This window comes from Andrena cerasifolii, chromosome 3 (assembly GCF_050908995.1).
Source record: "Andrena cerasifolii isolate SP2316 chromosome 3, iyAndCera1_principal, whole genome shotgun sequence".
NCBI lineage: Eukaryota > Metazoa > Arthropoda > Insecta > Hymenoptera > Andrenidae > Andrena > Andrena cerasifolii.
In genome coordinates, this window is record NC_135120.1 from 19,232,652 (window position 1) to 19,257,057 (window position 24,406).

The following is a 24,406-nucleotide window of genomic DNA, read 5'->3' on the forward strand; positions in this document are numbered from 1 at the left end:
TGTCATTGAATGTTGTGTTGCTCGAGGCGGAGCGAGAAACGTGGACGATACAGTGATTTATTTGATAGAGGCCTGTGGAAACTGTGACATGTGCGTTGCCGCCAAGAAGCTGCCACTTGCTGAGTGCATGCAGATACGAGTAAGTACGTTATGTAGTTCTACGCACTTTTTTATGGTGGCGGTTTTCAATCATAGTCGCGTTGGAATCTAGCAAAATATATATTCTATACTTTCTCACTCGCAATAATCTTTCGTGGAGTTATTTGGCAGGTTAAAGTGAGCCGATTCTTCATGGCCTTTGCTAACCAGAATTGCGTAATCTGTGCGTGATTTAAAGGGAAGCTGGAAACCAGAATTGATTAATACTTTATATCGAAAGGTAATAGAGGTTACAATATGGAATGCTATAATTCCTTCTTCAAGAGAATTGCAGAGAAATGGAGGATATAATTTTATGTATATTGTCGTTTGTGGGAATTAAGATGTCTCGGTGCTTGATGTGCGTGTAACGGCTTTTTATGATCACGTGACAAATAATTTAAATAGTAGCTGAAAGGGCGCGAAGTGGACAGTAATGGAACTATTCTTCCGATATTTTATTTCTAAGAGTCTTTGGTGGTCATTGGTGAATCGGAGATGCGTGGCATTTAAGTTAAACCTGGGCTAGGTTCAGATTAGGTATGCTGGGTTTCTAGTTTTATTTGAGGTTGGACCCGTTTACCTGCGGTTAGGGTTTTAGATTCTAGTCAGATTTGCGTTAGAAGTATGGAATGGATTGGAATTGAATTAAGATTGAGTCAAATTCGAGTTTAACCCCAGCTGGAACTTAGATTTAATGACCTAACTCACATAAAATTGGGACCTAACAATCACGACCCAAGTCGCGCTCAATTGAAACCTCATTCGGACCTAACCAACACACAATTCAAGTCCAATCTAAAGCTGATATCAACACTTACGGCGTACATATTATTCGCGTTTAAGAAATCAATTGCATCACGAAAGTATTTTCCACAAATCTCCGATATATCGTGAGAAAGTATTACGACAGCTTGATAGCGTTATGTAACGTAGGCACAGGAAAGAAAACACAGAATCCAGGGAAATAAAATGTTCGTACTTACTGGACTGTTAAGTTGGATGGAATAGTATTCAGCCCGCGCGGCCTCGCAAGAGGACAACCCCTTGTTTCTGGGCTTCCCCAGACCCACGCACGTTTTCTTCGGATTATGCAATCGCCTTTCGTGTGTACTACTTTTATGCGGGGGTTCGTGTCGCGAGATCCGATGATAAACTTCGCGACTTCGCCTCGATTCCTTCCCACCCTCCTTTTTTCTCTCGTAAAATATTGGCCATTGCGCCAGATAACGGTCTGTTCGCAGCAGTAACGTTCCGAACGAAAATTACACGCCTAAAATTCCCAAGCCCCCTATTAAAGTCCCTTCGATCTTATAATCCAACAAAGGCGTAAACACCTATACCGAGATCAGCTTTAAACGCTATTTTCGGATATCTCAGATCTCGTTCCCATATAATTAATTGAACGAACCCCCAATTGAAAACGTGCTCGCGTGATTCCCGAATTATGCAATACTGTGATATAGCCAATTTAAACTGTACAATACCCAATTTAAAAGGAACAATCGTGTAAATTCGTATTCCGAAATTCTCACTGACCAGCGTGGATTCATTTCGTTGGAAAATAAGGGTCGTACAGTTTCTGTGAATTATTGCACGCTCTTTTATGAAAAAAGAAGGAGACAATCGTACGGATAGGAGACAAGATTCACTTAATATTGAAACACGTTCTCGTCAGTCGCTAACCGCTTAAAGTCTTACCAATGTCAATCATCTCGTACATTTGTACGTGGCACGTGCCGGAAGTGAAGGAGGCACCGTTGATCTAATACCGAGAAGTAATAGAATATTAATTCCGAGTATGGAGCTCGCATCGAAGCTACCCAAACTGCTCTAGCTTCTCTGGCATGAATAATAAAATACACTTTACCATAAAACACCACCTTCTTCTTTTCCATTCTGCCCTTAACTTTAAGTTCCCATACGAATTAAGTTCGAATTATAATTTCACAAAATTACATACACAGAAAAGGGACCGAGCTTCATATCCAGGGTGAGAATTACTTTTACGCCTTAGTTTTTACCTTTTTTGAGCAAATCGAAAACTATGGGCCGCCAGTTTTGTCGCCCCCTGTATACCAGGCATCGTTTGAACTATGGCGTTACAGCGTTACGGTCTCGATCGTAAATACCTAACGAATCTGTCGATCAGGCCGATCCTCGCGTGACTCGATGAAGGACCAAGAGCCAGGGGGAGGATTCTCGGGGAGGATGGCGAAGGACCCGTGGTTCCCCAGGGACGAGACGTAGGGTGGTGGTATGTCCGAGTGGTTGGAGTTGTCGTCATCCATGACAGGATCGACGGACGCGGGGCCTCGGCAGCCCCAGAAGGACATCTCGCCCGTTCTCGCCCGTTCGTCGCCGTTCGACCTACACCCCGCACCGGAGAGCCCGTCCCGCCGAGGTCATCGTCAGCGACCCCCTCGAAAGATGACATTGACCTCAGCGAACGGGCAACCAATACAGCTCACCCCTCTCTGGGAGCACGTGGTTCGTATACTGGCTGATCAATCGAAATTACCTCGCACTTACTCCTCGCGCTTCCGCGCTCAACACTTTGGCTTGCCAGTGAAGTGGGTAAAATTCACGAATAAGGGAATATCTTCAACCTGGAAATTCAAAAAATTATTAAGGGGAGGTTCCGGTCTAAAAGTCGATTTTTTTTTATTTCATTTTTCGATTGTTCAACCTTTTAGGAATACTTGTTTAAAAGGGTTTTTTGAAATTCGTAAAATTCCTGGAGTTATAGGCATTTGAGTAGCGGCAAATGCATGGGTAACACCCGGCCACTCGGCACTCACGTTAAACTTTAAGGGGGGAGCCTGGTGTAACTAAATGAAAATCGAGGCATTTTTCGGGAATTTTTTTTAAAGAAAGTATTTGATAGATCTTTCTGAAACTTTCAGGATATTGTATTAACAGGTTAAGGTATATAACAAAAAAAAAATTATTAAAAAAGAGCGGCAAATAACAAAGTTATGCCCAGTCCGTTGGCGACGCAATTATTGCACTGCGGGCAACGTAGCGCCTTTTGGTTTCATCTGAAACCACAAATCGAACAATTTTCTTTTAGTTTATGAGTGTACGCACAGAATGAAGTAATTTGAAACTTAAAAGATGCAAAATGAACAAATGGCGGCCTCTTGAATAAAAAGTTCACTGTTTCCAACGAAATTTTGCCTTAAATGTCTAAAAAAAAGTTATTTATTTAAACAATATCATTATACTAATAACTTAGTACTATGAAGAAAATGTTCACAAATATCCGTGCACAAGGCCAAGTCGATTGGTTGAATATTTTTTTAGTTACATTGCCCGCAAAGTATAAAACTGTCGTTTCGAGAAAAACACATTTCAAGTTTTGTGGTAGCCTGGCGCTCCGTAGCAAAATCGGCTATATCCGCTTTAATTTTTCGAATTTCGTTTTGCGGCTTTGGGAACATATTGTCGTGATGTTCAACTATTGATTTATGCAAAAAAAAATCGATTTCTTCGACCCCCTACACTAGACTCCCCCCCTTCAATGTGTAAAAAAAGTTATTTATTTAAACAATATCATTATACCAATAACTTAGTTCTGTGAAGAAAATGTTCACAAATATCCGTGCACAAGGCCAAGTCGATTGGTTGAATATTTTTGGAGTAATATTGCCCGCAAAGTGTGAAACTGTCGTTTCGAGAAAAACGCATTTAAAGTTTTGTGGTAGCCTGGCGCTCCGTAGCAAAATCGGCTATATCCGCTTTAATTTTTCGAATTTCGTTTTGCGGCTTTGGGAACATATTGTCGTGATGTTCAACTATTGATTTATGCAAAAAAAAAAATCGATTTCTTCGATCCGCTACACCAGCTCCCCCCTTAAGCGCGTTTTTCTCGAAACAGTGTTCTCAAAACGGTGGGACCTGTGTCTCCAAAAGTTATTATCCGATTCGACTGAAACCTTTTTTATTTTGAAGAATATACTTCTGGCTAGGAGGGAAACCAGATAAAAGTACAAAAAATTGAAAATTTATAATTTTCAAAGGCGTTGAAAGGATGAAAAGTATAGGGAAAAAGTGATTTCAAACTTCAAGTGTCGTTATTTTCTTAAAAAATGTTATTTTTGCATTTTTTCTGCCCCCTCCCCCCTAGCCAGAAGTATATTCTTCAAAATAAAAAAAGGTTCAGTCGAATCGGATAATAACTTTTGGAGATACAGGTCCCACCGAATTTGGATCAATTTTTTGACGCCTTGAGTTTAACGACTCCTCAGTGCCGTCTGCAATGATTAATTATAAAACAAAAAATATATTTCTATAGTTTAAGACATCCTTAATACAATGCAAAGGGTTCCATTTCGGAACTTTTGGGAAATACAAATTTAAATTTCGAGCTATTACAGTAAGTTGGGCCTCCTACTGAGAAATCGATAGGGTAAATGCAGGTAATATGGAACGGCACGTAATATGGAACTTCGTAAAATTTCGATAAAGAAATAACGAACGCTTCACGCACTCGTGTATACTAGATCCCTAGACACAGTAGACGATGATACTGACAATTGAGCATCAGTCGGGCATCCATCATTGAAAGAGAAATGTTTATATTTCTCGTGGGGTGTAAAAGTTTCTGAAAAGTGCATCAAACAGTTAAATATTACAGTGAAGGTATGTAACAAAGTATTATTTTGACATAATTTATCATTAAATATGTGTGTTCTTGATTGTTCAACAATAGTTTACCAATAAATTTACTTTCTTCTTAGTATAATTCTTAATTTCTTGTCGGAACATGTGTGTACGTAATATGGAACGTACCGAGTACCATAGATGAAGTTTATAATGACGATAACGACGACGATGCCGAATGCTTATCTTGCGATGGTAATTATAAAAATAATGACAATGAAAAGTAGACCCAATGTATTCGCTGCTTTCAGTGGGCACACGAAGAATGTGGGGCTTCCGACGTATTATTCACGTGCCCAACGTGTAGGAGACGCAGAAAGCACGAACAAATTCCAAAAATGATGTATATTTATTTATTTGTATCTTCTACTTAATAAATCTTCATTTTTAGTAAAAAAAGTAAAGATTTTTGAGTTTTCTTTACAAATTTCCTAGGTGTTCCATATTAGGACCTATTTTTTCGAAAGGCCGATTTTTACTCTTTTCAGTGTTTTTTTTACTATAATTGCAAAACAATTGACTATGTAAATATGATTACGCATTAGTTCCTTCGTCCCCTCGTGTCAGTTTTATTAAAAAAAAAACAAATTCCCCTACTTTTAACAAGCTTTGAAATCAGATGTTCCATATTACCAGCCTTTACCCTATACCCACACGTGGAATTGTATTTATAGGTCACGTAAGCGGAACTGAGGTGTTAATATAATTCTCGAAAAATTATAAACCAAAAAATAAATTGGGAAAAACGTAAATTTCGTAGTCCAATAAATAGCTACGTAATACTTAAAGTCCCTTTTGAACTCCCTTTCGACCACCCCTGTAAATATCCATGAATCGAGGATCTCGCAGCCCCAAGCATTTCGATTTTCTCGGGCAGGTGCGCACTCGAAAATTCCCAATCGAGGTCGACACGCGGCTCACGTTCCTGGAGATAGCCGAGAGACTGCGTGATCCGGAATGGGAGGTGCGTCAGCACGCTCTTCGCGTGCTTATAGACGTGCTGCCGACTTTGAGCGCCGACGTCGTGGACAAGGTCATGCAACCAGTGGTACCGGAGCTGGTGAATAATTTGGGCCACCCAGCGCCGGCCGTTCGCAAGGGTGCTTTGGACGCCCTACGGGTTTTTCTCATTCACAGCCGGGACAGGGAGAACACGATCAGGAAGGTAAGGGTGCTCGAGCACACCTTCGGAATTTTCGTAAAAATATCATTTTTCCTTTCAAGGATTGCATCTAGTACCGTGCATCGTATTTTTTTTCATTTAAAAATATTTATCAATAACTAAGTTATTGTCCATCACTCGAAGGTTCTCTAAAAAAAAGGCTTCTGCGGTGATCACTGCTGCTCGAAAGTCGATCATCTAAAATAAAAAATTCAAAAGAATTTACTTATTATATTATATTATCTAATATTTGAACGAAGGATTTAGTTTTCTTTTAATTGACGAAAATCAGGCACGATTTATGATAAAAATTGAAACTTTTACTTTAAACATCAGCCATTCTTTCCCAAATCAATATTTCGAAAAATCCTTCGTTCAAATACTAGATAATATAATATAAATTCTTTTGAATTTTTTATTTCAGATGATCGACTTTCGAGCAGCAGTGATCACCGCAGAAGCCTTTTTTTAAAGAACCTTCGAGTGATGGACAATAACGTAGTTATTGATAAATATTTTTAAATGAAAAATTACGATGCACGGTACTAGATGCAAACCTTAAAAGGAAAAAAGATTTTTTGAGAAATGTCTTATAGCTTTTGAGTAAAAAATTTCCAAAGACCACCCTTTTTTTCTGCCTCCTGACTGAGCATGACCCCTTAAAATATATAGAAATTAAAACACCTATTCCTACAGTATTTTTCACCCCATCGTGGATTATCGTAGCCTCCGACTCCTCCCCCCGGTGTTTTCTTAAGTAAAATCCCAAGCTGTGACGACGATTTGTGCACAACCTTTGCAGAGACCCACCCACCCTCCCTCTACCCTGAGCAACACGCATCGATCGTGAAACGCAGCTGCATCATCGAGTGGTTAAACGTTTTCCTTGCAGATTCTTCAGGATGGGCTGAACCGTTCGGAGATCCACGACTCCTTTCAAACGAACGTCACCACGGGAGTGATCCTCAGCGTGCCCTCGCTGCTGTTCCCGTCCTCCAGCAGCCCTTCGCCGGACGTGCGCCTCGTGAAGGACGCGACGGTGGCTCTGGCCTCCCGGTTAGCACAGGTGCCTCACCAGGAGGCCGTTCTGAAATCGCTGACGAAGATCTGCGACGCGGTGGGCACGGAGGAGTTCGAGAGCTACTTGGAGGACTACGACAATAAGCTGAAGAGGAACATCCAGGTCCTTTCGAAGATTTATAATATAAAGTCTGCTAGGAAGTCTCCGAAGAAAGGGGAGGACGCTAAGAATCTTACCAAGGGCAAGGACTCGGAGCGGAAGTGGGACAGCGACAGCGACACGTCCGGCATCGCGGAGGAGGAGGATGAAGTGAGCAGCAACGCGATGCCCGCGGCCAGGGTGGTGCTGGAGACGGAGATCAAGTTCAACGAGGAGACGGCCATCACGATGACCATTCTAGAGGAGAAGGAGGACAGCGAGAAGGAGCAAGACGAGGAAAGCGGGACAGACGTGAGGAACGACGGGGATGGGAAGGACTCCTCCTCCCCTGATCGAAGGAAGACCCCAAGGAGAGTCCACTTTGGAGGCGAAGTAGTCAAACTGAGAACACCAGACAGCGATGAAACGGAGTCTGTGGAGGCTGCCCCGAAGACCAGGATCCCAGTTCCTGTCTCTCCTGCGAGGAAGATGCCTGTCACGAGGACACGGCCGTCCTCCCAGCCTTGCAGCCCTCGCAGGGAGCTTGGGAAGCTGAGGAGGGCCTCTAGGTCTGTTTCTAGCAGCCCCAAGAGGGAAGTGTACACGCACAACGCGGAGCTGAGCCCCAAGAAGAGTATACTCGCGAGGACAAGTAGTCCTATGCTGGCTAGCAGACCTGTGGAGCAGGTGAAGAGGAGGAAGAGCTCGGGTAAGCTCGAGGAAAGGGGGAAGGAGATTTCTAGGGGTGAACAGAGTAGCGAATCGGGTAAGGATGTTGAGAATTCGTCGAGGGGCATTGCTATCGCTGGGAGGACAGAGGAGGTGAAGAGGGAGGATGTTAAGTTGATCCAGAATATTGCAACTTCAGCTGCAAACAATTTCGACGTGGAGGATAAGAGCTTGAAGACTGCAAAGGAAAACAGAGAGAAGAAGGAGACTCCAGAGGCTGCAGCTTCTAAGGTATCTTCCAGAGCAGATGCAGAAAGCTTTTCTGAGGTTCGAAGCGCAAAGGAAGCGAAGGAAGAGAGGAACCAGTCTAGCCGAGAAAGAAGAAGTGGCGCAGAGGTCAGGACTCTGGAGAGTATCCCAAGGAAAATTGTCGGAGAGGAGAATCCACCCTCGGATGACTCCCTGTTTGGCTCACCGGTGAAGAACGACGAGGTCCAGCCACATCGCGCGATAATTAGTAGCAACGATGAAGAGCGACCTCTCACGAAGGAGTCTAAGGATGCGGAGAACGAAGCTCTGGGAAGGGAGACGACTGGTAAGCTGAGGAGTTTTGAAACGAAGAGGCACAGCAACGTTGACCGCGAGGCGTTGAGAAATGATGACGGTGAACGATCGTCGAGAAGTGGTCGCGATAAAGCCGGTGTGATCGAGAAAAATGGGAATGCTGCTAGCGAGGCGGGAATTGTGGAGGAGGAACCGAGCTGGGAGGAATTGGGGCTGGTCGACCAGGAAGTGCTGGAAGATCTGCATAATAAAGTGAGTAATTTAACAAAGCGCCTGGTTAATTGCCTTTTACATTATGTCCCCTGCAATCAAGCAAATAACGTCATCCAGGGGGATGCAAATATTAGTATACTCGATGCTCGAAGGAATTTAGCTTCGTAGACTGCTGTGGACAGTATATGAATATAAATTATTTATTGTATATTGTCGATTAAATTTGTACTCTAATAAAATGATACCTGTAATAATAAATATTAAAATTCTAAAAATTAACCCCTAATTTTCAATTTAATTTTACATAAATTATATACATTTTTAAGCCTCCAATTAAATTGTAATATAATCCACCAAATCATTTCAGTTTCAATCTAATTTTACATAAATTATATAAATTTTTAATCTTCCAATTAAATTTTAATATAATCTATCAAATCATTTAATTCACTTGTCCTTAACACCGGGGAGTAAATCTAAACTAATATTGATCATTAAATACGAAGTGAATAAGACCACGAGGGAAGCTGAAGTTAGAACAATATCCCTTTCGTATTTTGCTGTTGATTTAATTTTCACGATGCCATGCACGAATGCAAGTTTGACAGAAGTTACAGGTGAGACGCAAGTCACATAAGTCACTCGAGGAACATTCGTTATCGAGCGCGTTGGCTTTTTCGTTTACGAACCCTCGTTAATACCACTCGAAGGGGGAGAGCCATCGAGTTTAGGACAGATCGTTCTGATACATTACAGCGAATGTAGGTCAATCGATTTCGTTGGCAAAAGTTCGTCGCGTGGTGTAACGTGATTTAAACGCCATCAATTAGGACGCGTGCTTATCGGCTTGGCAGCTTTCTTTGTTTTTTCTTTGCCGTTAAGCTCTCTGCTAGTTCTCGTGTGGACGTGTTCGACGTTACCCATAAAGATTTAGGGTCCAGGCAGTGATTAGGCCCCTGTTGAGCGACGGTCGCCTCGATTTCCCTAAAATTCAGTCACCTAGGAGCGACTAACATATGTAGTCTTTAAGGGTAGTTTCACTATGGTGTTATAGCTATGAGGGTTAGATGGAGAGCTTGGCTAATTGCGACAGAGAAAAGTTCCAATTTATTTTGAGCATCAGTTGTGTATTTTCTGATTAGATGGAACGGTATGGATTTGTTTGGGGAGGGTTAACAATAAGATTAGTTTAGAATAATGGGAATGGGTAGATTGTAAGAAGGGTACTTAAAGCTAGAAGATTATTAGGCGCTTATTTCGCTGGGGAATTTGAATGAGAAGTCGCATATTCATAGTAAACGTCGGGGGAATAATCGAATAGATGGAAATCTAGTTGGAGTTTTTCATAGAGTTTCTTCACCGTGTCTCTGTTCAGCTGACTGAAATATATCCTCGATGCATTGGAGCCACCACCGCTGTGCCGCCATCTTGGCTTAATTACCTCTTGCAGGCCTAATTTATGGATCGCGTAAATCTGATCTCGCCATAGTGTTTCTACCTACAGAACGAAACGAAGCAACGCGCGTTAAAATATCGTAGACTGAGTGGGAATGGGGGGATATTAGATCATAGCCACTATACTGTCTATAAGTAATTTGAAATATAAAATATTAGATGATTCCTCAGAGAAATATTGCATTTCCATTGCAACACTTGGGGGCATATCAGAAGTATCATGAAAATGATTTCTGCAGCAATATTCTGGATTAATATAAACTCAGCTTTATCTTAATTAAGAAATATTTGAAGAGGAATAGTTAAGAAATATTTTAGAATAATTAGGAAATATTTGAAGAGGAATAGTTGAGAAATATTTGAGAATAATTAGGAAATATTTGAAGAGGAATAGTTGAGAAATATTTGAGAATAATTAGGAAATATTTGAAGAGGAATAGTTGAGAAATAATTGAGAATAATTAGGAAATATTTGAAGAGGAATAGTTAAGAAATAATTAAGAATAATTAAGAAATACTTGGAGAGGAATAGCCTCAGGTCCACGGACTCACCTTTGCAACAATATCGTAATCAAGAACGCATGGCGTACAGAAGAGATAGTACGGCATCCAGTGATCGTCCCCATAGCTGGCCAAATCGGTATGAATCAAATATTGCACGAACTCGTTGAACGTGGGCTCGATTCCTGCAGGTGCGGGTAGATCCTGTCGCCTGATCAGCTGATCCTCCCGTGGACTAGTGAAGTCCTTCCCTAAGAAGTGGCGAGCGGTTAGCTCCGCCGAGGAATATCGCGGTCGATATTTTGTCGTGACTCACCACGGTACTTTTGAACGATCTTGGCGCCATATTTCCGATAAAAGTGAAGTGTCCCGTGTTCCCTTCCAGCCACGGAGTTTTCCAGCTTATCGCGGTACGCGCTCAGCAATCGCTCGAATGGGTGCCTTACCACCAGCAGTTTCTTCGTCACTCTTAGTCCCTACATCCGTTTCCCAAGTTATATCGTGTTACGCGATTGTTTTCTGGTTTGCGCTAAAGAGTGGAGACCTCTTGCAATCTATTTGGGGAACTCTTGAAATTTAATTAGAGACCCCTTGAAATTTAATTAGATATCCCTTGAAATTAAATTCGGGACCCCTTGAAATTTAATTAGAGGCCATTTGAAATTTAATTGGGGACCCTTAAAACTTAATTGAAAACTTCTTGAAATCCATTTGGGGCCCCCCTCGAAGTATATTTTGGGACCTTCTCGAAATCTATTTCAGGACCCTTTAAAATTTCTTTTGAAGCTCTTTGAATCTACTTAGTAGGGAACCGCTTGAAATCTAGTTGGGGAATCTCTGAAATCTATTTTTGGCCTTGAAATCTAGTAGAGGACCTCCTTGAAATTTAATTAGATAACTCTTGAAATTTAATTAGATACCCCTTGAAATTTAATTCGGGACCCCTTGAAATTTAATTACAGGCCCTTTGAAATTTAATGAGGGACCCTTAAAACTTAATTGAAAACTTCTTGAAATCTATTTGGGGCCTCCCTCGAAGTATATTTTGGAACCTTCTCGAAATCTATTTCGGGACCCTTTAAAATTTCTTTTGGGGCTCTTTGAATCTACTTAGTAGGGAACCGCTTGAAATCTATTTGGGACCCCTTGGGGATGCGTGAACCTCAGGTTAAGTACCCCTTCTCCTTCAGCTCCACTCACCTGCTTCTCCAGCACAATTTATGCCTGGAAACTCCAGTAGTTTGTACACGTGTTCGTTATGTTTTGCTATGGGCGGGGGAGGGGGAGGTGTATAGATTGATTTAGCGTTACCTCGTCGGCTTCTGGATACTCAAGTTCCGGTATAACCCTTCTGGCTATGGTCGATATTTGTTCCTTTCCGCTGTTCAGTTCCTCCTCGGGCACGTTCATCAGAAGGCATAAATTGTATATCCACGTCGTGCTGCCAGCTTTGTAAATTGGACAGTACGATAGATTATGCGATCTAGCCGACAGACAATGTTGTAGGAACGCAGCTAATTAAACTATCAACCAGTAGAGTAGTCAATCTGTGTCAACTCGAAAATTCTTTAAAATTCTCCGACTACACAAAAATCAGAACTAGTAAAGATGAAAAAGGAATTCCATTGACCTGCTTATGTAAAAAACTGTGTACTGTGGTACAGGAGGGTGCTTGAAAGCTGCAGGCCGATCGGCTCCTTTGTACATTCCTAAATTATATCTTTCACACGTATTTTTTATTATAAACAGCCGCTTAGAATTGTCGATTTCTGCTTCAATCTGAAAATGGACACGAACCAATGCTAAATTCAGAATCTTCATGCTCCAAAACTATTCCTCTCGAGTTTCGAGACTAGAATATCAAGCAGCGATTCCATAGAATCCATCATTTTTTTTCTGCTATTATTATCCCTCTTTTAGTTTCATAAGTCAACTAACACTTAATTAACACTTCCAACCACGTACCATTAACTTCTTCAAATCGTCCAATTTAGGTGCCGGTTCATCCTCCTCCCCGACGAGAAGAATGGTCAGTTGCACAATGAAAAATATTAATGCACAGACGATGACACACCTGAACATTTCAGCAACGATTTTTCTGCGACTTGTAAACATAATGGCCACTCGCAACACAGGCACTTAGATTTCTGAGAAGATCGTTTGTCGTTCATTCAGTAAAGTATTTTCGTGAAATCTGTAATTTGACATTAGAATTAATTGAAAGAGGCTGTAATTTTTTGCGAAAGAACGATGCGAATATTCGTTCTTGCTTCTGGCAAGACACTGACTGACCGGTTTCCCGTCGTATTTCGACAGTGATGGATCTAGAGTGGCCTAAACCTGTGGCAAGAAAGCTGGCTGCTAAAATTTATATTTTAAATTCGTGATAGCTACCTGATATTCCCTGCCTGATATTTTCTTAGCGCACTCAAAGTGCTTTCTTTGAACGGCGGTATGAGGATAAAGCTCTTTGTTATGGTTCTCAGTTAGCAGAAAGTCGATTCGTGCCGGGTATGAGACAGATAAATATTTGCTGTTAAAGGAGGCTCTGCAATCGCCACGATGGTGTATTTCTAATATCATCTAGATTCAATTTATCTGACCTTATCGAATGAAGCCGCTCCTGTAGTGGAGTGTGAGTCTCGACACGAACACTTGGTGACTTCGATGCATACTGATTCGGTTAGTCGCTGGTCGAGGAAAAAGTTTCTTACACTTTGATTAGAGGACTTTTGAGTAGATGGGTGAGAGTGTAAATGTAGATAATATGGATTTTTAGGATTGAGATACTCGGAATTCATAAATTGTGGAATGTTCGGTTTGAGGGTACTTGAAAATCCGAATTCTGGATCTTCTGAGTTCTGAATTCTAAAATTTCAGATGCCTTGAATTCGGAGCTTTCAAGTTCGAGATGTGTTGAACTCTGAAATCTTAAATCTGAGTTATTCTGAATTCTGAAGTCTCGAGATGCTTAGAACTTTGGAATCTCAAACTTCAACTCTGAATTCTGAAAGCTCAAGTTCGAGATGCTCGGGACTCTGAATTCTAAAACTTGTGATGCTCTGAATACTGAGGTCTCAAGTTTGAGAAGTGTTGAACTCTGAAGTCTCAAATTTGAGGTATTCTGAATTCTGAAGTCTCAAATTTGAGGTATTCTGAATTCTGAAGTCTCAAATTTCAGGTATTCTGAATTCTGAAGTCTCAAATTTGAGGTATTCTGAATTCTGAAGTCTCAAGTTCGAGTTACTCAGAACTTTAAAATCTCAAACTTCAGCTACCCTAAATTCTGAAATCTCAAGTTCGAAATGCTCTGAACTTCCATACCCAAAATCTAACCTTGAAGCTACTCCGAATCCCAAATCGAAAATGGACAGAAGGCCAACCCAATTATCACTACCACAGAAAACCGTTGATCATGTCTTGACCGTGAAACCGTCTTCCTTTCATTCAACAAAAGTTCAAGGCCGCTCTATGCCCCTATGAATGTCGCCATTCGTACATATGTGTACAATAAGAACTGCAAAAGTGAGTGGCATCACTGCTATCGATCCCACGTCTTCTACTAATCTATTTTCTTACACCGAAAGAAATCCTGTGCCCCGTTTCGCACGGGAATAAATCATTCACCGCGTACAATAATTCATTCCTCGACAATTCTCGCATCCCTTCGGCCTTTTCCACCCAAAAAACAAAATACCTACGTACGTGCTATCAAAATAAATCATTTTTCGCTAATTCCTTATCTACTTTTAGAAATTCAATTCTGCGTTTACTGGATGATTAAGTTGTAATATTGATAACGTATTTGTAATATCTGTTATCTTATTCCACCCTATTCTGTTATTTTCTTTAGTATTTGTTATTTTAATCTCAATTTTACCTTTTTGTATTTATTTATTTAAACTCGCTCGCACCTCTTGGGTTATTAGCGACTACTATAATACACTACTTTCATTGCATTAGTTTTGCAAAGTACTATGTTACACTTATATGTATACTATATTAAATGCAATAGCTTGAGTTACATTAACCCTTCGTTGACACACCTCTTTCTCCGATCAACTTTGATATACCTGGGTGGCTCACACCCAGAACAATTTTTGACCAACTGCCGAATCGTTATGAAAAAAATTGTGTCACTCTCAAGGTCTCTAGAATGTATTCCAATAGTTTTTTTATTAAAATTGTATCGCAGTTTTTGTAAAAAAAAAATTAGATTACCATATATCGAGAAAAAACGAAGATAATCTTCAAATAATTGTAACTTTTACGAATCTCAATATTAGAAGCTAAAAGTCTACAGAGTTGTTGTTCAGGTATAATATCTTCAGAAAAAAGGGATAGTTTGTAAGTCAGCTTCGGAGAAAAGATATTTACTTCGCACATAGAAGGTACAGAGCGTCAAAATCAGTTTATGGGTGGCTCACACCCAGAGTGTCAACGAAGGATTAAATCTAATAGCTCGAATTATACTGTAGGTTGAATTAAATTGGCTATTATATTGACACTAAATTAAATGCAGGAGGTTTATTGCTTTTAAAACCTGTAATAGGCTTTCAACTCCTTTTTCCCCCTTAGGGTTGTTTTTGGGTTCTTTCGAATCGTGCGGTTTGTCCTTTCGTCGTCGCATTTCCGGCAATCGATTAGTATCTGTTCAACGGCGATCTTTTCTAATTAAATGCACGCGAGTGAGACCTGTGGGTCCTATTCTTAGCCTCGTGAGTACTGACTGATAATTCCTATTCAGTGAATTGGCGGAACTTTTTTGGCCTTACCCTTATATATCCGTTCATGTCTTTTCACCTCGTGATAATATACCAAATTGTTGTTACCCTTAATAAATAAATAAATAACTAACTCCCCATCAAATCCATACACCCAAACGCACCCCCGAAAAATCCAATTGTAATTAAACTCCCCCATCGCCCGCCCTACCCCCTCCATCCAATACTCCCCATCGTCCCCTTATTCGCGAAGAAACACGCGTCAACGTGATGTTTTAATCGCTTATTACCTATCGTGCCACCTTGCCCGTCCGTGTACCATTTTTCAGACACCCCGGCTCGAGGGTGCAATGCACGGTGGCCGATTAAGCAGATCGATCACACTCGCAGGAGATATTCCCCCCCTCCCCCGAGCGATGTTCCTATCTTCGCGGCACTGAAACGGCCGGCTTCAATTATGCATGCATGTTTCGTTTTCCACGTGGCACCGCACGTCGCTCCAATGGCCCCCGCCTGTGTGTGCGTGCCGTTGCGATGAATATTCCGCGGATGAAAAACGAGAGAGATTTCCTCGCGCAATATTATGCATCGGCGGGGGGGGAAGCGCGCGGGGTAACAAGAAAATAATTAGCCGCGCGTTGCGTGCCACGTCGGTCCAGTATGCCGTCCTTTCTGTGTATATGCAAATCAATCGCGCTCCCCAGGCCCGCTTCGCTGCAATTTCTGGCTCACGAGGAATCCTCGAAATCACCCCAGATAGCCGCGGCTCGCGTGTGCGTTCGGTGGAAACGTCCCGGACGTTTTAGCGAGATTGAATTGATATTCGGAACGATGGGACGGTCTCGTTGGGGGGGAAATTTTAAAGGGTAGTTTGACATTTAATAGGGGCGCCGGTAAATCGGCTCGTAATTTCGGCTACCCGCACACCCCTAATATTTAACACTCTACCCGGCCGGTAGCGGTTCATAGTTGCCGATTAATAGGCTACCGATCGAGAAAGTGTTGACGCGTGACGTGGTTTAATTAAATTGGTGGCGTTAATAGATTCAGCTGCTTTTAGTTTAATTGGAAACTACTTTGGGGTAGGTGCTTGGTGAATTTAGTGGGGGTTGATTGCGGGAAGGGCAGAGGTTCACCGAGCTCCGCGAAATGCTCCTTGGGTTCATTGAAATTATAGGAAGTCGATGATATTGATCACTTCCGTGTAAATAGAGCCGAATCGGAGAGTGAATGCAGATGTTACCAGTGCATTGCATTCAGACTATACAGCTGCAACGATCGATAATGTTCCCCGGTCGACTCCTGATTCTTGACCAACAAACATTGCCGTACGAGTTGCGCTTTTTTTCCTATCGAAATTTGTTAAATCTACGTGCATTTAATATTTATCTTACATAACAGTATAAATGACTGAAAAACTCGAGCTTCTTCGTTTGCTTAAAGTTCTATTCACCCTCGTCGTTCCTACAATACTTAGAAAATTTAACAACCCAACATTTTCTTCTGTTACCATCAACCCTTGCAACTTTGAAATATTCGTGGTAAGTTCATCGAACTCGCGAGCCCATTGCAACCTAATGGGAATTCTAATGGAAGTCGTGAAGTTTCAGCTCGAGAAGTGCAGGGGAGCCGAAAATTGAGCTTCCAAGAATCTGAGAATTTCAAAGCTTTTAAATCATAAATTTTCTAAGTTTCCCAGGGTTTATTTCCAATTAACTTTCATTCGGTCATCCTTCAGGAGGACTGGCGAGCCCGCGTGAGAGGTTTGGAGCGAGTGGCATCGGCCCTGCGAACGTCTTCAGCGCTGATCGCGATAGAGCCGCGATTAGGATCTCTTTTGCATGCGGTGCTGGGCTGCGAAAGGAGCTGTCGAGTTGCTGCTGCGGGCCTGGCAGTGGCAAAGGTAATTTGGTGACTCGTGAATTCGCGCCTCTAGATCGATCTCCACTCCAACTTATACCATTACCCTCCACTCTATTCCCTTAGACAGTTTAATAAAGTTTCCGTTCAAAAGAATGTATATTCTTTTATGTTGTAATTATTATTTTTCTATTTCACTCGGCCGGTGGCCTCGTACGAGATAAACGGCGAAAGTGTTAAACTCTTCACATCCGAGCAGTAGGAATCAGAGATCTGCAACTACTGATTGAAATCACAACATAATTATTGAAGTTTTACAAAGAATATTACTGGAAGCATAAATCAGATTTTCATCCCCTAAACGAGCAGCTCCCTTCCTTAAATTGTATTTAGTATACAATAACAGTCTGCCCAGAGATTAAAGCATTCCTGTACAATGGTAATAAATTTCCTGCCCAATGGAACGCTCTCACGCGATCACTCAGTATTGAGGTTTATGACGGTGCAGTTTCATATACGAGAGTGAAAAGCGCGCGATGCTTAGCGAATAACGAAGAAATACATTTGGTGGATTGTATCAGGTAGTCGTAGCTGGCGTAAGCGAGGAGGCTTTGAAGAAGAGACTGCCACAGTTGGCCTGGGGTTTGGCGAGGCAGGGTGGTCCCAGCGCAGCTCAGCTGGCCAGGGTGACGATGCTGAGGCTCAGACCTGCTCTTCTCTTGGAGCAGCTTCTACAGGCGCACTGCTTGAACGCTAGGAACGCGAAGGTATTCTTTTCTATTCTCTCAGCGACCCTTACTGTGGTTTCTTCCGAGGCTTTTTCAGACGGGGCGTTCCTGTGGCTGGCCACTGGTGCTCTGCCCATTCTCACACATTTCTGTAACTTCCTCTTCACTCACAGTAATTTTATTTGCAATATTGATGAGAGAATAAAATGAAGGTAGATATTCTTCTGAATATTAAAATCCAGTTGCCAGCCACGCGTCTGAAATAGGCCCGAGTTACCTAATTACATATTCATGTTGTTCTATGTGCCAATTCTCTAATCTCTTTCCTTTTTCCAAACTCGTTCTATCGCAGACGAGAGAAAATACCTTGCAATTGTTAATCTTCTCGTTGGTAACGTTTCCAAGCACGGAATTCAAAGTGGACACTGTGGCCAACAAGGTGGCCAAGATGGTCAGAGACAGACGTCGCAGGGTGCGCCAGGCTGCGCTTGATACTCTGGCTGTTCTGGCGCAAATCTACGAATCCGAGGTAGTTTCTTTTAAAATCCTTCCATCGATTTCCAGTAGTATATTAGGGACGACTTCTCTAAAGCTTAATAACTCTTACAGGAAGTGCTAGCTGCTGGGAAACGAGCATCAGAAGGCCATCACGATGGAGAAGCAATGATATCTGCTATTAGAGCACGCTTGGCTCGGAAGTCTTTGCCTTTGGTCTCCGCTGACGGCCTCGTCATGTATGGCTTACAAATTTCCCCTGCCGTGCAAATAGCCACAGGTGAGCCCATCAACTTTCACCATTTATAGACTATGCTAGCAAAATATCCGCGCTTCGGTATAAATTACACTTTTCATTCTCATTTAATTTAACATGTAATTTTAAAAGTAACTGTGGCGCCCTTTGCACGCGGGGTTTGGAATTATTCTATAGCCTACATAGGACTCCCATTAAACCAAAGATTCTTCTGGTACATGCTTTGTCGAAATCGGTTGAGTAGTTTTTGAGTTTTGCGCTTTTAGGCATACATGGCACGAACATTTTTAACCGACTGCAAAAGAAACAGGTTCTATGTTCGAATTAGAATCAGTTTTATGTTCGTCCGCGAATTTCTCCGTAACTACTGGACCGATTTTCGCGAAACTCATTGCATTTAGTTTAGCTTCGATCAACTTAGGTCGTGGAAAAAGAATTATCAAAATCGGTTCAGTAGTTTTAAAGTTACACCAAAAATAAGAAACCTGTTTCATTAACCGATTTCATTAGTATTATTAAGCTCCTTTTGCAGGCCTATCAATATTTCCTTAAATAAATGTAGTTATATAACTTAAATAACTGAAAAGTAACAAATTAAAACAAAATTTTTAAGATTAAAATCGACTTCAAGAAAATAAAAATGCAGCAAAAAGTAAAAAATAATATTTTTCCTTATTTAATCTACGACTCTCAATATTTTTAAGTCTGCGCCAGAATTGCACAGTGCAAGTGACGAGGCGCCGACATAAAAATATTGCGAGTCCTAGATTAAATAAGGAAAAGGATTGTTTTTTACTTTTTGCTGCATTTTTATTTTCTTGAAGTCGGTTTTAATTTTTCTTTTAAATTTCTTTTTATACATATAATGGTATAGATGCTTCACTATCCACGGTAGATACATTGAAACTGTAATTGAAATTGCTGCCAGGTCCTGACGTCGATTGGATCGTGGCAGGAAGTGGCTCTGTATCGCCAGGTATCGGTCGTACCAAGGGACAGATTATAGCGACGAGGTCGGAGAAGGGGCAGCTTGCGAGGTAATATCCTGAATCTTCTGAATGGAGCAGAGCTCTGCCCATTGTTCGCCTGTGACTTTACTGAATTATTGAATGAAACTTCTACAGGGACGAGAATGCAAGCAGCTACGAGAATCCATGGATCGAAAGACCGAACCTCGTCGCGCTTGGAATGGGTATACGTCCTAAGATCGATCAACCTGTCGTTTGGCAGATGGTACCAACGCAAAGACAGGTGTGATTACGTTGAAGCTTTTCTTTCAACCACCCTGGATAATAAAAAATCGACCAATCGCTTATCGCACGACCTATATGCCCACGTATTTGTTTAGAATGTTCACTGTGGGAAATAAGAGGCTTCAAGTCTGTTTGGTGTATTGGAGGACTCATTTGTTTACACTGGGCGAAAGCTAAACCTAATTGCAGGAAGCAGGAATTGATTAGCCGCATGCGCATTAAAGCCCTCGCTACTCCTTGTTACAAGTACATACAGATGTAACTGGGACTCTGGTGCCTGATTCGAATCGATAGCATTAGTATGCGCCAATCTATATCGCGCCGAATGCAAATAGGTGTTAATAATTTTCACGAGGCCTTTAACGAAACGCGAGCCCAAGCAGCGATGCTTACAAGCCCGGGTTGACGTTTCCTCGCGTGCCACGAGGTCGACGTTGCTTTTGTAAAGCGCAATCGTATTATATCAGAGCGGTTATAAGCCGCAAATCACGATCGTACTCTACACCTTCGCGATTTGAATAAGCAGCTGCATGCCGCATAAGTGGCGATACTTCAGAGCTTATCGCGCTCACGATTCATAACGTTGTAGCAACGGCTTGTAAACAAATAACGGAGGAGCAAAGTGTTTTCCAAACTGTAAATTACAGGTCGCGTGCTCTGTACGATTCGAGTCGTTTACTTCAACGATTAATCGCTCCGCGGTACTCGCTGACGAATTCAAGCGAGTGCGCTGAAGAGATTCGTTTTGTTTTTCTGAATTCTTCCTGGGGTTTCTATGTCGGATACGCAGTATGGGGAAATTCTGTCGAAGTGCCGAGGTATTTTTATTTTATTGACTGGAGAAGAGTTCATCCACCGATGACAATCTTTACCGCGAGCGACGCTTCAGCGAAAAGATGTCCCGTTTAAATTTTGAGCAATTGTTCGATATGTTGGAGGTTAGCGTGTCTCGCACTGTTCTATCAACGATTGTTATAAATATAACGGAGTCTGTATTTGCGCGCTTTAAATGGAGTTCGTGGCGTTTTTTAGGATATGCAGTGCGAAAATGAGACGAACCCGCCAGCTAGTCGAGGCGCGAGCGTCGATATCCGCAATGGTAAATTTAATTTTGCTTTTTCACGTAAATTTAATTTTGCTTTTTCACGTGAATAATAGGGAGTTTAACATGTTCGTGTGGCGTTTCAGGCGAAGGTTCCGCTTCCGGTTTCAATGTAAAGTCGAGGAACCAAGCGAAGATCCCAGCGGCAGTGAAGGAATCGACGAACTATCGGAATATCGTCGAAGATAATTTCGAACAGAGGGTAGATTTCTCGAGATTTCCTTTCTTTTTCCCCGCCAGTTATGATAAGCTATAAGTTGCTAAATGTCTCAGGAAATGGGCGATAAAGTGGAGTCCAGAATCCCGGTGCTGTTCGCTCGGGATCGAGGTCCGAAAAACCCCGAGCAGGATAAGTTCACTTTGGAGTCAATTAATGCGAACTCGAGGAGAAGATACAGGGACGCCACGGAGAACACTAATCGCTCGAACTTTCAAGAAGAAAGCGTTAGGTACTTTTGAACTTTGGTCCTTATCCTCCAGCAAAGTTTGGTGAAAATGTGAAGATGAAAAGGGTTTGAATGGAATGTTCGCAGAAGCAGTGGAACTATTTACCGAAGAAAAAAGAACCAGCAAGAGAACAGTACGAGTATGCACTACGACACGTATAGGCCCATAAAAAATTCCACTAACGCGAGTGCAGAGTACAATGTAAGTTTCTAGCACAGATGGGCAAAAGTTTTATTTAAATATGAATTTCGAATAACGAATGAAGGTTAAAAAAATTATTGTCGAATGAAAATGTTAACTTTATTCGTCAAATAATCTAAAGTGAAATTAACTAACGACACTGTAGAATTCAGCGTGCAATTACTAGTTACTATGCGATTAAATACGTTTAATGAATATTGCAGGATGTTTTGGAAAGTACGAGCGAAGAGTTCTCAGACACCGGTGCCAGGGTTTACCAAAAGTACTCTGAGATGGACAGGTTCTCGAGGAAGCCTGACATGAGATCGAGATGTCGTTCAAACTCCGTTGAAAGTCATCAGACATTGTTACCCAGGAGCAGCCAGCAGCAAACGTTTATCATGCACGACATGTACGCGTAACTTTGCCACAGAGAAGCTCACTCCTTCCTTTTCTCAAATTAACATCTATTTAAAAATTCCCCTTTATTCTTGCAGGTACAACGCGGCTGCGCGTCGAGAGGGTCGGTTCGTGGACGAAAATTCCTTTCGACCCCTGCAAACAGCCCCTACATTGTTAACGCACGCTTACAATAAGATCGATTTTAATCAAAGAAGCGGGGAGAATCATGAGGGGAGCATGTCGTCTCGAGTAAGTGTTAATCGCCAATTCCATTAGCAAGAGTGTTCGGCCAGGAAGCACAAAGTACTTTACTCGAAAATTGTCACGCGTCAGGGAAACTGTCCCCTTTTCTAATTGAGAGAAACAGTTAAATGGTCCAATCTTCGTTTCATTGAACCTCGGCGAATGTTCTGCCTCGCAGGCAAGGTTCTATCGCAGGACGAAGGACGCGGCTGCGCAGAAAATTAACGACGTCGAGATGATGTCGTCGGACGCACAGACGAATGAACATTTCCCCGCGATATGCAGCGGTACTCCTTACAGGAGAAGGCTGCGCTCGTTGTCCCCGTCGCAGTTGTACCATCGCCAGCAATTCCTTAGAATGGCACCCAATGAAGTGCACGCGATGTCCATGTACGACGTGTAAGTAATACGCCCTTTATCCTTGCGAGTATCTGCTCTTGTTACGCGGGTATGTTTTTAATGAAGCGCACGGGGTCGATGGAAGAACTGTGTCGTCACGGTTAAGACACATTGTGTGCTTCTTCTAATCGATCACGTTCTGAAATACAGTTGGGCATGGAGGTACTTACAGGCATGTGTAGGAGGTAACGTAATGGCAGGTGGATGTAGGTGGCGAAGGGTAGTAACGAGTATAGCAGCAGGTACTTGAACGTGACAGTAGGTACTTGGCAAATGTACTCGAACATTTTTGTATTTACTATCGAATGCTAGGCTAATTGTAAGGAAGAAGTGTATGAGACGCTAGTAACTCCAAGTAATTCGAGTAATTCGGATATTTACGAGTTACTCGAAAGTTGGAGATCTGTTCGAATATATTCAAGTAATTCGAAAATTTTCCAGCTGAAAATTTATCTTCAAGTAGCTCACATTTTTTTTCACACAGTTAATTCATTCAAATTCAAATAGTACTTGCACATGATGTCAGGTGCCTGCAGGTGATGAGAGGTATGTTACCTAGAAGGGATATAGCGAGGTGGTAAAAGCTGCAAGGGTCCCAAAGTTTGCAGCTTTAAGGTTTCCGAACAAGAGATCTGCAAACCTTACCTTCCCAAAAAATACCAAACCTCAAAGTTGGAAACTTTGAGACTGCCGCAGCCCTTACGACCTCGCTATACCCCTTTTAAGTAAAATACTATTCCTTCAGATGCCATTTCCTATTTTATTAAACATAATTTCGTTAAACATAAGAGACGATTTTATTTAGTTTTGGAAACGAACGCGCAAAAATAGAATTAGCGATAAACATTGCGCAACCATATCTGAGACTTGTCACCAGTATTCCTACGGGTCGTTTTTTATCTCAAGCTTGGCGACATAACACACTTTTATGTGGGCATTATCGTCACGGTAGTTCAGTGCCTGCCCAGATCTCTAAGTTGGCTCGTTTTCTTCGTCTCCTGGAAATACATACGCCTCTTTGCTTTCGTGCATATGCGCCGCAAACTGTTAGTTGTTACGGTACAAGGGGAATCTTTTGCAAGTTTTACAACTACCCAACTATACAGCTCTGGGAAGGTGACCAGTGTCGAGTGTTTGCGCGAATCTACTGTGCAAAGTTCGCAAGTACCGAATGTTTTACCTTAACATCTGTTCTGAGAACGTGACAAGTGTACGAACACGTTTCTACGATTATCGGAGATCGTTGTGTTGATAGTGTTGAGATGAATACATTGGATTCACCTGGTCGATTGAATGGAGCGTGACTCACAACATTGTCCTTTGAATCATCCTCGAATTGGAGCTGCTTTATCCTTGAATGTTCACGTTGGTGCGACTAGGATGGTTTAAAATTGAGAACAGAGGGTTCATTCACTTTATGTATTAATAAATTCTTTGAAAGGAGGACGAAGGAATGGTCGAATAAAGGTATCGAAGAAAGGAGCAGCGATACTGCTGTGCACACGTTCCCGATCTCGTTTCACCGTCCCTTGATTTACTAACGTCGCGTGAGGAGTAATGCAGAAACGAGACTGCCATCATATTTCGCCGAGCTTTAAGCAACTCTGCCAGCGAATGCTAACCACGTAATAATTCCAACTAATTACTGAGACCGTCGGGAAAGTCGCATAAACGTTACACTCCGAACTAGCATCTGCATAATTCTACTACTAATTAACTACCACTAAGGACGCTGCCAATAAATTGCAAATACTCACGATTTAATCTTGGGGGGAGTTGAGTTGAAAGGAT

The 24,406-nt window shown here is 41.9% G+C and overlaps 2 protein-coding genes and 1 long non-coding RNA gene across 9 annotated transcripts in view; 2 read left to right on the forward strand and 1 right to left on the reverse strand.

Annotated features, from left to right (window-relative positions):
- The first annotated feature begins 4 nt into the window (after positions 1-4).
- LOC143367135 (uncharacterized) overlaps positions 5-24,406 on the forward strand; it is a 35,895-nt gene continuing 11,493 nt past the window's right edge. For 2 of the 6 annotated variants that reach the window (XM_076808702.1, XM_076808707.1), the window contains exons 1-17: positions 5-139; positions 2,291-2,628; positions 5,681-5,968; positions 6,858-8,609; positions 16,989-17,153; positions 17,692-17,877; positions 18,191-18,367; positions 18,448-18,613; positions 19,518-19,626; positions 19,714-19,840; positions 20,875-20,941; positions 21,031-21,146; positions 21,218-21,393; positions 21,478-21,592; positions 21,796-21,983; positions 22,069-22,222; positions 22,395-22,615. In XM_076808702.1, the coding sequence (XP_076664817.1) occupies positions 2,398-2,628; positions 5,681-5,968; positions 6,858-8,609; positions 16,989-17,153; positions 17,692-17,877; positions 18,191-18,367; positions 18,448-18,613; positions 19,518-19,626; positions 19,714-19,840; positions 20,875-20,941; positions 21,031-21,146; positions 21,218-21,393; positions 21,478-21,592; positions 21,796-21,983; positions 22,069-22,222; positions 22,395-22,615 (4,238 nt within the window). In that variant the 5' untranslated portion in view covers positions 5-139; positions 2,291-2,397. Of the gene's footprint in view, positions 144-2,246; positions 2,629-5,680; positions 5,969-6,857; positions 8,610-16,988; positions 17,154-17,691; positions 17,878-18,190; positions 18,368-18,447; positions 18,614-19,517; positions 19,627-19,713; positions 19,841-20,874; positions 20,942-21,030; positions 21,147-21,217; positions 21,394-21,477; positions 21,593-21,795; positions 21,984-22,068; positions 22,223-22,394; positions 22,616-24,406 lie in introns of all 6 variants that reach the window. The other 4 variants (XM_076808706.1, XM_076808708.1, XM_076808703.1 and 1 more) reach the window with 4 other exon arrangements.
- Positions 4,551-5,145, forward strand: LOC143366802 (uncharacterized). The gene is made up of 2 exons (XR_013084822.1): positions 4,551-4,782; positions 4,881-5,145. It is a non-coding gene; the product is annotated as an uncharacterized LOC143366802 (long non-coding RNA).
- On the reverse strand, positions 8,951-13,005 carry LOC143367145 (carbohydrate sulfotransferase 11). 2 transcript variants are annotated; one of them, XM_076808730.1, is made up of 6 exons: positions 12,492-13,005; positions 12,157-12,305; positions 11,838-12,009; positions 10,846-11,002; positions 10,578-10,777; positions 8,951-10,068 (listed from the first exon to the last, which is right to left on the reverse strand). In XM_076808730.1, exons 1-6 carry the CDS (start codon positions 12,639-12,641, stop codon positions 9,823-9,825), a joined length of 1,074 nt encoding a protein of 357 aa, XP_076664845.1. In that variant the 5' UTR covers positions 12,642-13,005; the 3' UTR covers positions 8,951-9,822. The 2 variants fall into 2 exon arrangements, with proteins under 2 accessions (XP_076664845.1, XP_076664844.1); XM_076808729.1 differs by having other exon boundaries at positions 8,954-10,068; positions 10,843-11,002; positions 12,492-13,002.